The following is a 16,349-nucleotide window of genomic DNA, read 5'->3' on the forward strand; positions in this document are numbered from 1 at the left end:
GAATAGGTGACTGTAACATGTGAGGGCACCATGTAAGTTTGCATGGTTATTCACACCCGCTTTGTGATCCTCGGCATCCCAGTCACAAACTAGAGGGGCATATCGAGATTTAAACATGCCATTGAAATGTTCAATGAATCTCAAAGGATCTACGAGTTTTCATAGATTTAAAAACTTAAATTTCTTTTTCGTTTTTCGTGGTGGAAATTAGCGAATCGTCATACACTTACCTTCGAATATTCTGCAATTAGGGTTACGACATCCCTCTCCCGAGTTGTAGAATATTGTGTTGGGTCCTAGCCTTAGTATTTCATTTGGGTGATTTACTAAGGACTCAATCTATCAACTAACTTGAATTCGTTTTTCTCCCGTTTTGAAGATGTCAAAGTTCGACAACTATAGTCTTCCTAAATCCCGTGGAACAAGTTTTCCACATGAAGATATTCCACGATTCGATCGAGGAACGAGAGATCATGCTTCACTTCCTCCACCTCCTCCAATTATTCTCCCTAACCCACAAGTTCGAAGGCTTGAAAAGTTCAAGCTCACTCAAGCCCTTTTGGCAAGTAAACATGAAGAGGGAAAGTCGGTGTGTGCACACGTCCTAGGGATAAAGTCACACATTGATAGGTTAAGAATGTTGGGATCCGTTGTTTGTGAGGAGATGGCTGTTGATTGGGTTCTTCAGTCACTTCCTAACTCGTATAGTGAGTTCGTAAGAGAGTACTATATGATGAATTGCGACGTGACCCTTATAGATCTCACCTATATGCTTATTGCTGCTGAATCAGCAATGGTTTGGCGCAATAGAAAAGCAAAGTTGATTGGTGAATCTGCCTTCAAGACCTCTATGGATATAGACAATGGCAACGAAAGACATGCTATGATCGAAAAGTTTGATCATAAGAGAAAGGCAATGCCTGAAGTAGTTCCATGTCATGTTCCAAAAGAGTCAATTTGCTTTTATTGCCAAGAGAAAGGGCATTGGAGACGAAGCTGCCCCATTTACCTAAGAGATCTAATAGATGGGAGAGTCGAAATGTATGGCTCTAATATAGGTAAAATCCATTAATTAACTCTTTTAAGCTTCTATTCTAGATTCTTAATACATAATGTGATAAGATTACAATTGATGTTTTGTAGGATCGGAGAAAAGAAAGGAAGCTTAAGGGAAGAAGTGAGCAGAATCTAACCGTGAAGGAATGGATTTCGATCGCATTTCTTGAAGATTAGATTCTTGAGCTACTACTTAGAGTTAGAATTAGATTGCTAAGAAAGATGTATTAGCATAGTTTTTCAATGAATTGCATTGTAAGGACAAAAATTTTTCCACAATAAAATAAATTTTGATTTTATATTATTTATTTATCCTTGCAATGGCGTATATGAAAAATTGATGTTTGAATGTTTCTAATATTAGAAATAATGGATATGATTCTTATTTATGGAAATGTCGAGAATTTACCAAATAGGGAGAGTTTCTCATTGCCCAAATTTCAATTGGACAGAAATTTGGAATCAAGCAACTTGGTTGCATGATGAATGAGAAATTTCATATTTGGGAAATTAGACTAATTCGTTGACAAAGCGTCAAATGAAGGACTAGGAGATCGAGCACACAAAGTTGTGTGTTGATCAAGTTCGCCATAAGAATAACAAAGATATTCGTCATGATTTACTAAAGGTTTAGTAAATATGATTACACTTATAAGATTAAGTGTAATTGTGAATTGATTAAAAAGGTTTAAATCAATAGCAAAACGAATAAGAAGAATCAAGTAGGCAGAAAGATAAAAGTTTCTCCATTCTAAGAAGAAGGGAGAGTACCTTTTATGCTTTATGATAAGCCTTAATGATTAAGAACCATATCTCAATTGATCCTCTAAGTAAATCTTAGCACAATTGTATGTTTAAGAAGAGGAATCAAGGATTGAAGAAATGGTTAAATCAAGAAGTCAATCATACTTCATTCCAATAACAAGTCTTAAAGTTAAGATTGTGACATTGAGTGAAAAAAGTATTAAGAAGGTTTATAACATTCATAAAATGTGGAAAGTTGTGATGTCTTGGATAAGACAAAGACCAACTAGGACCAATTTATGAAGTGTTTTTGATAAAAGCTACACTAACTCTTGAATATTTGTTTGTCAAGAAATGTTTATTGACAAGAGAATCTTATATGTCAAGGAGTCAGTGGGAGTTTTAATGGTCTTGAAAGGTTTCAAGAACAAATCAAAATAGACCTTATTGATCATCACTAGCACACGGGTTGAGGTTTACAACCTATCGTGTTGACACTACATTGTTTATGTGTCGTTCCAATTAAGTTAATTATGCATGTGAGCCCTATGAGTTCTCATTTGAATGCATAAAAGGCAAGGACCTTGATCAATGAAAAGTACATTGATAGGAAAAGGTGAGCTGCTTAACTGCTTGGAAGACATGGTGGGCAGCTGTGCTACCATAAGGCAAGAAATCAAGATTAAGAAAGTTTGGTCCATATGAGTTTGAATTTGTCGCAAACTTTGGTTTTGACAAATTCACATGGATAGGAACACATACACCATTTAAATCTAAGTGTCATAAGATTTCCTCCTTCATGAAAATGATTGTGAGGAAATGCTTTCACTAAGAAAGATTTTAAGAAGATAGTGATTGTAAAATTGCATTCTCGAATTCAATTATGGTTACGGTATCCCTTTCCATGATTTGAATTGTGAGGTTTGGCAATTAGTCTTAATTGTTTAGACACATATGAACTATCTAAGGCAAAGGTGTATAAGTTCAAGAAGCCTTGATAAAAGATTATCAAAGCACTAAGTATTAGAAACATGAACTTAAGAAATTCAATAAGTATTGTCTTTCTGGAAGTTAAGATGTTTATGAATACATGTCGAAGCTAGTGGGAGCATAAGTGTTATGTTTTACAATAATCATCATGATAGTGGGAGCATAAATGTTATGATTGTATGATTATTAAGGAAAGTATTGCAAGGTTAGCAATATTAATTATAGAAAACAAGAGTCATAATTTGCAAAGTTGTAAGAGTTGAAAGGTTGTTTTGCTATAATTAAGGGAGAGAATATTATGCTTCAATTCAAATCTAAAGGATTAGGTTGAGAAATGTTAATAAACTTACTCAAAGGTACATAGTGTGTTCTAATGTCTAACCATTCTAAAATTTTCCAAATGTCGAGCGCATTTAGAGGGAAAAGGGACTAGAATTGGTTTTGACTAAAATAATTAAACAACTATCAAAGGACAATCCAAAGTTTGACAAGGATTGGTCTCTTGTAAGTAGTTGGAAGCATGGTATTGGATGGACCATATCGACATTATTATGAATACAAAAGATTCTATTAAGAATGAGTTGTCTTATGGAAATTATGGAAATGTTTCCATATTGGATGGACCATATCGACATCATTACGAATAGATAAGATTCTATTAAGAATGAGTTGTCATATGGAAAATATGGAAACGTGTCCATATTGGGAATTGAATATTGAAAAATCTATGACTAGATTAGAAACTTTTATGGAAAAGGATGTTCAAAGGAATGTACTTTGAGTGAGAGACATCATATCTAAGGAATTGTCTTGTAACAATCTCGGATAGAGGACTTTGTAACATCATTGGCAAAAGTCTTTGTGACTTTGGTGCAGTGACATTACGAAAGGATAAGTTGCATAGAATGTTAGAATCTAGCATATTCTATAAGTAGCAAGAATTTGATATTCTTAAACTTATGAAAAATGGATTTGGAGTTGTGAAATGAGAATGATTGGAAATGTGTTCAATGTGATCTATTTCACAAAGCAAGAACCATAGGTAAACATTGTGTGCATGCTAGGAGCATGGGACAAGTGTTGTAATTCAAGTAAGAAGTTGATTACCCGAAACGACAAATAATGAGTAATCGATATGGTGATAAATAAAAGGTGTTTTATTTATGCTCAAAGAGTTGAGGCCATATGGGATTAGTATTATTCTTGTGTTTCATATTTGCATGTTTTGACTTCTAGAGTAATTGAGTTTATTAAGAATAATCGAATTATTCAAACGGGCAACAGTCGTTCATATGTTGGAAGTAGATATGAATGAAGACTATCGTGAATTGGTGTGTGGATTGTCTAAAGAGCATTAGACATAAGCAAATGTTTGCTGCAACATTCATGAGTGCTTACGAATATGATTTGAGCATTGCATTAAACCCACGCTCACTTGGATCACTCCATGAATTGTGTCACGAGTGATTGGTGAGACGATAACATCTTATATTCTTGAAACCGAGATGTGTCAGTTGTATCTTGCGAATCGATTGCACATTGATAATATGTAAACGCACTAGTAACTTGGTGTTATAAAACATATTGTAGTGTGTGATTTGGTGCGTGAGTGCAAGCAAGCATTGTATCAAAGTTTATCCATTCCTTTTATCCAAAGTAGGATAAAAGCGATATCTTTGGGCCCCTCGATGGTTTAATGATGACAAACGTAAATGCTCGGCCGGGCTAGGGCTAATTTGATTTGTTTAATTAGTCAGTCGTCATAAATCAGAAATCGAGAAGTAGTACAAAGAGAATGATTTGAAATCATGTCTCATACGATATCTAGAATGGAGGAATATATGATCCCTTATCTAAGGACACGCGTATCTGATATGATCAGAGTTGGCAGCGGCTTTGGAAAGCTACGATTACAGATCAGGGTCTGAAGTCATACGCAGTATAGTTGTTAGACTTATCCAAGTGGGAGACTGTTGGATTAGTGTCTAAGTCCATAACAATTTTGGTATGTACTTGACCTGATGGTGCATGGTCCTTTTGGGTTGCCTTCACCAAAGCAACTTGATAGGATGAATTATGGAGAGAAAGGATTAAATATGATTTATTAATATGTTATGGGAATAATATATTAAAGGAGAAATCATATTGTTTAATTAATATTAGTCAATAATTAATTGGTAATTAGTTTTGTGACTAAAAGAGATTAATTAAACTTAAGGGACTGGAATTGTAATTATAAGATAATTGCAATTTGGGCCATGGATTATCTTGAATCAAGGGGTGGACGAATTCTTATGGGAAGCCCATAAGGAAATCGTCCAAGGGCTTGATTAAAGGAGTCTATGGGTTGCTTAGGGCTTAAGCAACCAAATTAGGGTTTCCTTGTTAGATAACCCAAATAGTGTAACGACCCGTCTCCGGTATGATAATTCCTTGGTATTTATTTTGAAGTTTTGCAAGAGGGACTCGGCGAGTTCATAGCCTGACTCGCCGAGTAGGGTTGGGATTTCGAGTACGTGTTAGCTGGCGACTCGGCGAGTCCATATTCTGGACTCGGCGAGTCTGTCCGTCTGGGAGAAACCCTAAATCCCCGGGTTGCCCACTATTTAAGCCACCTTATAGCCCCCAATCTCGCCTCCTTCACCTTCTAAAGCTGTGAGAAAACCCTAATTCGATCTTGAGTGCTTTTAGTGATCTTGTGTGCATTTGTGAAGGCTTGAAGAAGGAGAAGAAGAAAGGAGCAAGGAGAAGGATTGTAGAGCAGAGATTCAAGGGAAAGCAAGAGCTCTTTGAGGTATTCTTCAGATTTCCTTCCCTTTTATGCTTTAAAACCCTTTCTGGATCTAGTTGATGCTTTTCTCAAGCCTTATGCTGATATGGAAGCCCTATTATGCCGAGATATCTTTAGATCTGTTCATTTAGGAGTGGTAGAGCCCAGATCTATTGCCTTTATGGAGCTATTTTGCATATTAACCCTAGATCTACCCCTTTTAAGCATCTTTTAGCCTTTATTCCCTTGTTCATGTGTTTTTACACGTAAAGTTGGAAACTTTACGTGGTAAATCAGCTTATTGGACTCAGATCTATCATCTGTATGTTTTGGATTCGAGCAGAATCGAGTGTAGAATAGTTGCATGGCGGTGACTCGGCGAGTCGAGTCGCGAGTCCCCGATTTCTTCCTTTTGAGCGGTGTCGAGTGGGTCCAGTGAGTAGTGGAGTGGACTCAGCGAGTTTGAGGGTAGACTCAGTAATGGAGGGACTCGGCGAGTTGTTCATACAACTCGGCGAGTCCAAGGCAATCTTCTTAAGCTCAAGAACAACTCGTCGAGTTGTTCATATGACTCGGCGAGTCGGATGAAGATTGTCTGAGTTCTTGGTTCGAGAGGGTACTCGTCGAGTCGATGTCATACTCGACGAGTAGCCACAGGTAGGATTGAGAAGTGAGATTAGAGACTCGGCGAGTTGGCGGCCCAACTCGGCGAGTCAGGTCAACTGTGGGTTGACTTTGACCTAGAGTTGACTTTGACCAAGAGTTGACCTTGACCTAGAGTTGACTTTGACCAAGGGTAAAAGAGTCATTTTACCCAGTGCAGTGTTTAGTATTTGATTGAGTGTGTTTATGGACTTGTAGCCGGGGAGATACCGGAGTAGCAGCAGTTAGCTTCCAGAGCCATACACACAGCAGCCAGTTCACGAGGTGAGTTTCCTTCCAGTAGGAACGGGTCTACGGCCACAATGCTGACCCATTTAATTGTCAATAGTTCCGGACTTTGGTCTGATACAGTAGTTAGAGTGCTTGATGTCTTTGTGATACAAGCATGTTTGTGTTATGTGTTCCGGACTCCGTTCCGATGCAGTATGCAGTATATGTGATTATGATAGTTGTTATGTTGTATGCTATGCCATGATCGGTCAGTTCCGGACTTCGGTCCGATGCAGTCAGTTCCGGATTTCGGTCCGATGCAGTCAGTTCTGGACTTCGGTTCGATGCAGTCAGTTCCGGACTTCGGTCCGATGCAGTTAGTTCCGGATTTCGGTTCGATGCAGTTAGTTCCGGACTCTGGTCCGATGCAGGGGACAAGGTCCCAGTCAGTTTCGGACTTCGGTCCGATGCAGCTAGTTCCAGACTTCAGTCTGATGCTGTGGGCAAGGCCCAGTATGTGCTTTATTTATATATTGTATGGTATGTGGTAGTTTGGGGGAGCTCACTAAGCTTTGTGCTTACAGTTTCAGTTTTGGTTTCAGGTACTTCCGCAAGCAGAGGGAAGAGCTCGGGATGATAGCATCGCACACACCACAGCTTCAGCTTTTATCCTGGGAGTTGATTTAGTTTGATTTGATTTGACATAGTATGATACAGTTTTCCGCACAGTGTTTTTATTATGTTTGGGATACATCACGTATGGTTTTATGATATGACACTCGGATTATGGTTTTGGTTATATTAAAAAACGAAATTTTTGGGTCGTATTTTTGGGTCGTTTCAAATAGCCTCACTATATATAGAACCCTTAAGGCTCAAAAACATGGGGACAAGACTCTTCTAGGGTTAGAACAAGTTTTGGGCAGCCTCCATCCTCTCTCCTCTTCATCCTTTTGCTTATGGTGTTTGTGAACCATTAAAGGAGTGACACTTGTGACTCTAAGCCTTCCAAAGTCAATTCAAGGAGGAATTGGGATTGTTATTGCTACATAACAATCAAGGTAACATTATAAACTTATTCTATTATCTAATATGATTACTTGTATGCTAGAATTAGGGTTTATAGTCTTGGATTCAAAGCATGTACAATAGAGAAACCTAGATCCAAGCATTAGGGTTTGTATGAGCACATAGGATGTCTTATGACCAAAACCCATCAGCACTTCTACTCACTATTCTAATGACTTTGTAGAAAAAAAATTAAAAATAAGGTGTTATAGATACCAAACTTGATTTTAAAACATTAAAAGTTTTTTAAAAAAAATATTGAATATAATGTGGTCCAAATAAAGATGATTCAAAATCTACTCTAATAAATAAATGTTTTTTTTTGCCACATGTTAAACATAAAGGTTTAAACTGTAAATTTATTTGAAATTAAATTTAAATTTTAAAATTTAAAATTTAAAATTTGAAATTAATAGTCATTATGGTAGGTTTAATTTATAGAAACTAAATTAATGATATATTGAAAATGAAAATTAAAGTAATGACAAGTGGAAAATAAATATATCTCAAATTATGACAAAATGACATGTGGCTAATTTTATGAGAAAAGGACATGTGGCAAAGTCATTTTCATTTATTAGGGTAGATATATATATATATATATATATATATATATATATATATATATATATATATATATATATATATATATATATATATATATATATATATATATATATATATGTAAGGTATTTATTAGAAAGGGTTTATATATGTAATGTATTCAATACATTAAAGTCTCATTAATTTTAATAATTCAAAAAATTTCTTATTTTTTATATAAATTCAAATTTTTCAAATTGTTAAAATTTCATATTTAATTTTTTTTTTTTAAAATAAACCCATGTAATATATGGGTCTCACACCTAGTATTTATGATTTAAAAATATTATGATTCAATATGTTTATGATCTAAAAATATTTTAAGTCAAATATTGAATGATCCTTAATTATTATATTTTTTATGATTCAAAAAATATAATAATTCAAATGTTGTATCGAACAAGTTTTTTATTTAATTCAATATATTATGATCCAAAATCATATGATTCCTAAATGATATGATTCAAAATGATATAATTTAAAATTTTATGATGAATAATATCATTATGATTCGAATTTTTTTATAACTGTTAAACATCACAAACTTGAACCGATATATAATTCAAAAAAGAAAAAGAAATAAAAAAAATAAAAAAAAAACTAAAAAACCGAATATATATTGATAAAAAAATATTATTTTTAAATAAAAGATAAATAAAAAAACGAATAAAATGAAAATAAATAGGGTTAATGTCATTAAAACCATCGAGTTTTCAGGGTTTTGTCGGTTTTGACTAAGTTGAAATTTATGTCCGTTTTTACCCAAACATTTTCGAAAAAATGTTCAGTTTTATCCTTTTACCGGTGATAACAGGTTTTCCAGGTTACCAGTATATTAAATTTGCAAAAAAAAAAAAAAAAAACCTTAAGTTTACCATTTTTTTGCGTTTTTACCCTTAAGTTTATAATTTTTTTACATTTTTACCCTAAGTATATTATTTTCATAATATATATATATATATATATATATATATATATATATATATATATATATATATATATATATATATATATGATTTTTCTACTTGAATATGTATAATATGAAAAAAAAAATACATTAGGTAAAAGTGTAAAAAAAAATTATAAACTTAAGGATAAAACCGTAAAAAAACTGTAAACTTAAGGGTTTTTTGCGAAGTTAATATAGTGGTAACCTGTTATCACTGGTAAAAGGGTAAATCCGAACATTTTTTCGAAAATGTTAGGATAAAAACAGACATAAAATTCAACTTTGGACAAAACCGACAAAACCCTAAAAACTTGAGGGTTTTTATGACATTAGCCCAAATAAATAAATAACCTAAAAACAAAATATACTATTACCTAAAAAAGTTTTTTTTTTCAAAAAAAATAATAAATAAAAATAAATTAAAAAGAAAAGAAAATTCCATTTAAATAACATTCGTCGTACATGATTATTCCCTCGATATATTAAGTTCCATGGGCGTGCGTTGCGTGCAAACACGTCACAACCAAATAAATGAGTTTGATGTTTGTGACCATGATGAAAATGATTGGTGTAAAATTGTTATCGCGGTTCCGACAAATTTTTAGGTTTCCATTGAATCCAAACCCTTTTGCAAAATGCATATTTATATAAGGAAAAAAACTCTTCATGAGTTGCTTGCATCATGTCTTTTTAGACCCTGCTCCATGGTCGATTTTAGCTATAGAGTCGACGCCTATCACCAAAACACATAAGGGGCAAATTTATCTAAATGCATAAAGTTGGGGTCATTATTGCCCAAATGCATAACACTAGGTCTTTTCTAGTAATTTTGTTAATCTTTTGGGTTTGTTTGTGCAAAGGAAATAAGGAATGATGTAATCGGGTCCACAGGGGTCATATTTGAAAATCTGCTTAAATATTGAACGGAGTCATCTTCCCCAAACCGCCACAATTCCATAATCAAACTACTTCCGGCGGGGGTTCTTCGCTGAATTTCCTCTCTGCAATCCGCTATCGTCATCTTTCTCCTCTTCTCTTCATATCAGGTAACATTTCATCTGTACTACTATTTCTACAATGCAATCACTTGTTATGTTTTTGTTCATCGATTTCCGATTTATCATTTTTGTCCGATTTTCAGCTAGTTGCTTCAGTTCTGACGAGTTTTAATCTTCTGTGTATAATGATTTGAACTAATAAAATAGGATAAATTCTCTATGTAGTATTTAGGTCTGTCGTTCCATAAGCATCTTCGATCTTAAGTAGCACTACGATAAAAGGATTTGCAGTAAATGTGTCGTTCGTTTATGTCGCTCATTTTCTCAAAGTTGTTTGATGGATCATGGCATATTGCATACCATTGGTGAAGAATGTATCAGGTTTACACAAATTTCTGTTTCTGGGGAAGTTTTAGCTCACTAAAACCTGGAAGCTAACTGGTACGAGTAACTACTTAGTTTTGATTGAATGATTCATGGAATTGAAATCTGAAATTATGTTGCTTATGGATTTGCGAGATGCAATTTGATTTAGATGTTCACATCTGTGGGAGATTTTAGCCTGAAAGCTAGTTTGCAGACTCTTGGTAATCATAACTACTAACCTAGTGATCAGGATCATGGATTGAAACATTGAATTAATATGTTAATGAGCATTTTTACAATTTGTTTTTGCTTCTTCTCACTATTTGGATCCTCAATAATCAGAAATTAGAATCATAAATATGTTAGTGTATATTGCTTATCATGTTAGCAGTAAATTAAACTGAGCTTGTATAATACACAGTAATGGAATCACAAGGAGCAGCAGGAAAACCATGGACCCCTAAGCTGACTCTTGAATGTTACCTAAATTTGAATAATTTGGACTCCATTTCTTCTACTACTCTTCGAAAGGTGAGATTCTTCTTGAGCATTTTCTCCAGCAATTTTGTATGATTTCAATTGGTACTAATGAGCTCTTTTTGTAAACAGATAATCACAATGCATGGATTCAATAGCATCAAAGTTCCAAAGGTTAATCATGTGATCTTAAATGCTATTAATTAAAACAATCCTGAATTCTTTTATTTGTTATTTACAAAACTAAAAAATATATATTTATTTGCAGAATGATTTAATGGATGCAGTGGGGTCCATCGAGCTGATGGATGCACACCACTCGACACTAGAAAACGACTGTGTGTCTTCAGACGCATACTTAAGTCTGAATGATGTGATTGAGGATCTTTCAGATATTCATTGGCAAGAATGTTGCATCACTTCTATTCAGACTATCAATTCCACCATTGATTTTAGCTCCAAGGATATTGATGACGTGGCAGCATGCTCCTCAATTGTGATTAACAATGGAAACAAAAAGAAGAAAAGTAAGCTCACTGATAAACCCCCTGTCTTGTTCACCTATGCTCGTAGAGGTGCAAAATAAAATAATAGTAAATAAAAGTGAAATAGATAAAAGGGCAATATAGTAATATTACATACGCTTGTGTTTAACTTTCTAGAGACTAGCTTTAAAGCATAACAATATAACTTCATCAATATTGTTGTTGAAGGGTTACATGGAAATTCAAACTCCTTGTGGAAAGAGTGTAAACTGAAACCTACAATATGGAGTTTTGAAATGATTTACCGAAATTTAGTTGGTATATTTTCGTTTCAAATTATATAGAAAAAAAAAAAAAAAAAAGATGAAGTTTCATAAGAAATGTAACAAATTTAGAGGTTGAGTGGTTAAATCTCTTCACAAAGTTTGAGGTATCAGAAAAAATTCGAAATGTGGGAATAAGTCATGGTTTCACGATTTTTTTGTACACCTAAATTCTCGAAAATTCTATTTGGTGTTTTAATATTGTGAAAAAAAAAAGAGATTAAACTAATTATCGTCAATGGTCATTATTTAACCTTTCATTAATGATTAAAAGTTAAATATTGCTGAACAATCACAATTCTTAAAAATATTAAACTTTAAGTTGTACAAGGAAGCATTCAATTCATAAAGATCAAAGGTGTAAGTAACTATTACAAGTCAATAGCCTTCTAAACGTTCCTCAAAATTAAGCTTTTAATTCTTCATCATATCTCATATTTTATTCTCGTAGTTAATCTCGTAGTTGACCTTTGAAGGGAACAAGGATAAATCAACTATCCAAATTCCAAGATCAACTCCAAAAAATATTTTGAATTCATCAATGATTAAATCCTTGCATTTCACTCATTTGAAAGTCAATCAAAATTCATATCACAATAAATTTTATATCAACAAGGAGTGCAATGCATGGATGCATTTAATCTTGTCTCAAATCAATCTCATAGTCCAATTCATAGTATTAGTGGCACAAGGGCTTGAATGCGGGATTCAATGTTTTAAAACCCGGGTTTTTAGTTGACCCGGTGTGATGACCGGTTCATGGGTCAACCGGTTCAACCGGTTGAACCGCTGGGTCAACCCGGTTTATGATTTTTTTCTATTTTTATATATTTTTACTTTCATGCATAAACCATAAACATATAAAACCAATAATTTGATGTCTACAAAGTTTAAACATTGAAAAACATTAAAGAAACCGCAAACGGCTTGTTGTTTTGCCATTCGATACTTGTATCCAACTATCCAAACCCTATTAAAACGGGTCAATCCGGTTTTAACCGGTTCGATATAAGCGGTCGAACCGCGGTTTAGGGAAAACCCGGCCGGTTCGATCCGGTTCGTATTTTTACAAAAAACCGGTCTCAATTGACCCGCCTTCTACACTGGGTTACGGTCCAACCGGTTCAACCGGCCGGGTTGACCCGGGTTTTAAAACATTGGCGGGATTTACCAACCTCCTCTTGCCAAAATGAATGGTAAACAACATTCTCTTGCCCAAACCAAATGAGCTCAAAAAGATATTATACGACTAACATACTTGTCATATTGCTCATTAAATACTAGGCTTTAATATTTTACCCATTTTACCCATGAGAGGTAGTTTGTTGAATTTCATACTTGACGAACTAATCATGAATTATTTAAAATAGACAAACAAACGAATGTACATATATTATTTATAATTAAATATCCAAAATGCTTTCACAAACAACCAACGATTAATAAAGAAGATTAAACGTTGATATGTCGCAAGACAATAAATCAAATTATATTATTATTGTTACCAAGTTTCGTCTAGAAATCAGATTGATCATATCTAATTATAAGAAAGGAATAGAAATTTAGAAACAGACTATAATGTTATTGGATAACAATAAAGTAAAACCGACATGTTTGTAGTTGATCTCAATTTGTAGAAACCTATGGAGCTGACTTTTGTCCTTAACGGTTTTATTTTGTTTCTATTGGTTGTAAGCAACAGAGCAAAACTCTAGGATTTAATGCAGACTTATCAATTTTCCAATAACAATGAAAAATGATAAACACAAATTGAATACTCAGAAATTGAGAGAGAGAGAGAGAGAGAGAGAGAGAGATTAATTTTCGTGTGTGGAATACGGCTCCTAAGAGTTGTATTTATAGGTTTCAAAACCCTAGAAGGCAAGAAAAGGCCTTCATAGGTCGGACCCTAGAAACCCCAGGGCGACACTTTGCTCTCCAAGCAAGCTGTGTTTTGGGTCTTCCAAAATATTCCGATGTGATTTCATGAACCCGGTTCGGTCCAACTCAACTGATCCTAAAGACTGCTAAAAATAAAAGCTCCTCGAAACCCTAGAAAGCAGCAAAAGGCCCTCATAGACCGGACCCTAGAAACCCTAGGGTGACGCCTTGCTTTCCAAACAAGCCGTTTTCTGGGCCTTCCAGAATATTCCGACAAACTCGGTTCGATCCAACTTTACCGATCCTGAAAACTACTAAAAATAAAAGCTCTGCGGCTCCATTAAAGTTTTTGATCCACTCGTGGCATAGGCTAGGTTAGGCGTGCATGTGTTAATTTGGTCCATCCCTTGATCCGCTAAAGCCTTGAAAAGTCTATCAAGAGAAAAACATTAAAAAACATACTAAATGTTTCTTCCTCACCAATGTGGGATAATGTTTATAAACAATATAGACTAAACAGGTTTTGATAAATGTCTTTATGTTTTTTGTAAACCAAAAATACGAAGTTATAAATGATGAAATTTTGTCTTTAAAAAAAAATTGTTCGTTAAAATGGAAGAAATATATATATATATATATATATATATATATATATATATATATATATATATATATATATATATATATATATATATATATATATATATATATATATATATATATATATATATATATATATATATATGAAAAAACTAGAACGTGCATCATATAGAAAACGTTAAAAAACCATGCGACACATTCGATATTTTTAAATTAAGAATATATATATATATATATATATATATATATATATATATATATATATATATATATATATATATATATATATATATATATATATATATATATATATATATATATATATATATATATACTAGTTTATAACCCGTGGGAATCACGGTTACAAAATTAATTAAGCTTTTATAGTGAAAACTCAAAATTATTAATCAAATATTTTAAATAATTTATTAATTAAAATATATTTTTTTTAGTTATATAAAATTATAATTGTTAATTTAAATAAATATATAAATTATATCATCTTATAATTTGTATTAATTTTATTTTATTTTATTGTAATGTTATTAATTTAATCTAATTAGAGTGGGAAATTTAAAATTTAAAATTTAAAATTGAGAATTAATATGTTAATAAATAACATGCATTAATTAAGAAGACTAATAGGGTCACACATGTCAAAAATAGAATAAAATATTTATTTATTAAAAGGCCTAATAAGATGACACATGTCAAAAGGAGATTAAAACTATCCTTTTATTAGAATAGGAAGAGGAAGATATATATATATATATATATATATATATATATATATATATATATATATATATATATATATATATATATATATATATATATATATAGAGACAAAATTGCAAAAATGGTCCCTATGGTATGCAAATTTTTGGGGTTTTAGTCCAAACCCGGTGTTTTTTGGATCCTTGGTCCTTTTGGACTGGTTTGTATGTGGAATTGGTCCCTGGACTTAACTGCCGTTAAATAGGATCTGTTAAGCCCCTCATGTGCCTCACACGTGAGGGCAAATTCGTCATTTCATATGTAAGGGACCATTTTTGCATAACCCGTTTTTTGGCTTATTTGACCTTTACCCCTCATTTACTGATTTACATCTCTCTCTCTCTCTCTCTCTCTCTCTCAACAAACACAAAACCAATTAAACAATAACCAATATTCCCCTTCTCTCATAAAGAATTTGGTGATCAGAAGCAAACAAAAAAGAAATTCACGATTTCTACACTAGTTCAAATAAGAAATCCTCTGGTACTCAATCGAACTATCATCATTTTCCAAGTAACAATTTTTGTATTGATTGCAAGGCGAGTAAGGGACGTGCATACTACCGTTTGTTTCCTCCTCTCGCACCATCGTTGTCTGCTCCTTCCCTTCTTTGCCCTAAAAGATGAATAGATTAGTGAAGAACGTATCTTAACTGGTTAATAGAAACCTGAGTTCATGAACAAACAAGAGAGAGAGAGAGAGAGAGAGAGAGAGGTCCTCTATTATTTGCAGGTTCAATGGAGCTAAAGGGAGTTGTTGGTGTTGGGGAAAGTAAATGAGGGGTAAAGGTCAAATAAGCCAAAAAACGGGTTATGCAAAAATGGTCCCTAACATATGAAATGACGAATTTACCCTCACGTGTGAGGCACATGAGGGGGCTTAACAGATCCTATTTAACGGCAGTTAAGTCCAGGGACCAATTCCACATACAAACCAGTCCAAAAGGACCAAGGATCCAAAAAACACGGGGTTTGGACTAAAACCCCAAAAATTTGCATACCACAGGGACCATTTTTGCAATTTTGTCATATATATATATATATATATATATATATATATATATATATATATAGAGAGAGAGAGAGAGAGAGAGAGAGAGAGAGAAAGAAAGAGAGAGAGAGAGAGAGAGAGAGAGAGAGAGAGGACGGTTCACTTGAGATTAAAAAAAAAAATAGAGATCTTGAGATTAAACCTCAGCCACATATTTCGCATTTGCCGCTCTAATGCTCCAGCGTACCAGCAGCAACGACATATGCCTAATCATAAATGATTATATGACAGAGAGGTATAATCATACATGATTATACATGTTTATGCGTATATGCATAATCATAAATGATTATACATATATGTCTGTTCACAGATTAAGCAATCATAAATGATTATTAC

General features: G+C 33.4%; 1 protein-coding gene across 1 annotated transcript; it reads left to right on the forward strand.

Moving 5' to 3' along the window:
- Nucleotides 1–9,990: 9,990 nt before the first annotated feature.
- LOC111896209 (uncharacterized) lies at nucleotides 9,991–11,702 on the forward strand. The gene is made up of 4 exons (XM_023892224.2): nucleotides 9,991–10,099; nucleotides 10,839–10,948; nucleotides 11,027–11,068; nucleotides 11,163–11,702. The coding sequence occupies exons 2-4, from the start codon at nucleotides 10,841–10,843 to the stop codon at nucleotides 11,478–11,480; spliced, it is 468 nt and encodes a 155-aa protein (XP_023747992.1). The 5' UTR covers nucleotides 9,991–10,099; nucleotides 10,839–10,840; the 3' UTR covers nucleotides 11,481–11,702.
- The last annotated feature ends 4,647 nt before the right edge of the window (nucleotides 11,703–16,349 follow it).

Source organism: Lactuca sativa, chromosome 8, assembly GCF_002870075.4.
Source record: "Lactuca sativa cultivar Salinas chromosome 8, Lsat_Salinas_v11, whole genome shotgun sequence".
Taxonomy (NCBI): domain Eukaryota; kingdom Viridiplantae; phylum Streptophyta; class Magnoliopsida; order Asterales; family Asteraceae; genus Lactuca; species Lactuca sativa.

What these genes read in the sequence shown, in the direction of transcription:
- LOC111896209 (XM_023892224.2), top strand. Translation starts at nt 10,841, where the DNA reads ATGGAATCACAAGGAGCAGCAGGAAAACCATGGACCCCTAAGCTGACT. An exon ending in CTTCTACTACTCTTCGAAAG is followed by an intron (nt 10,949 to 11,026) that starts GTGAGATTCTTC and finishes TTTTGTAAACAG; the next exon opens with ATAATCACAATGCATGGATT. An exon ending in ATAGCATCAAAGTTCCAAAG is followed by an intron (nt 11,069 to 11,162) that starts GTTAATCATGTG and finishes ATTTATTTGCAG; the next exon opens with AATGATTTAATGGATGCAGT.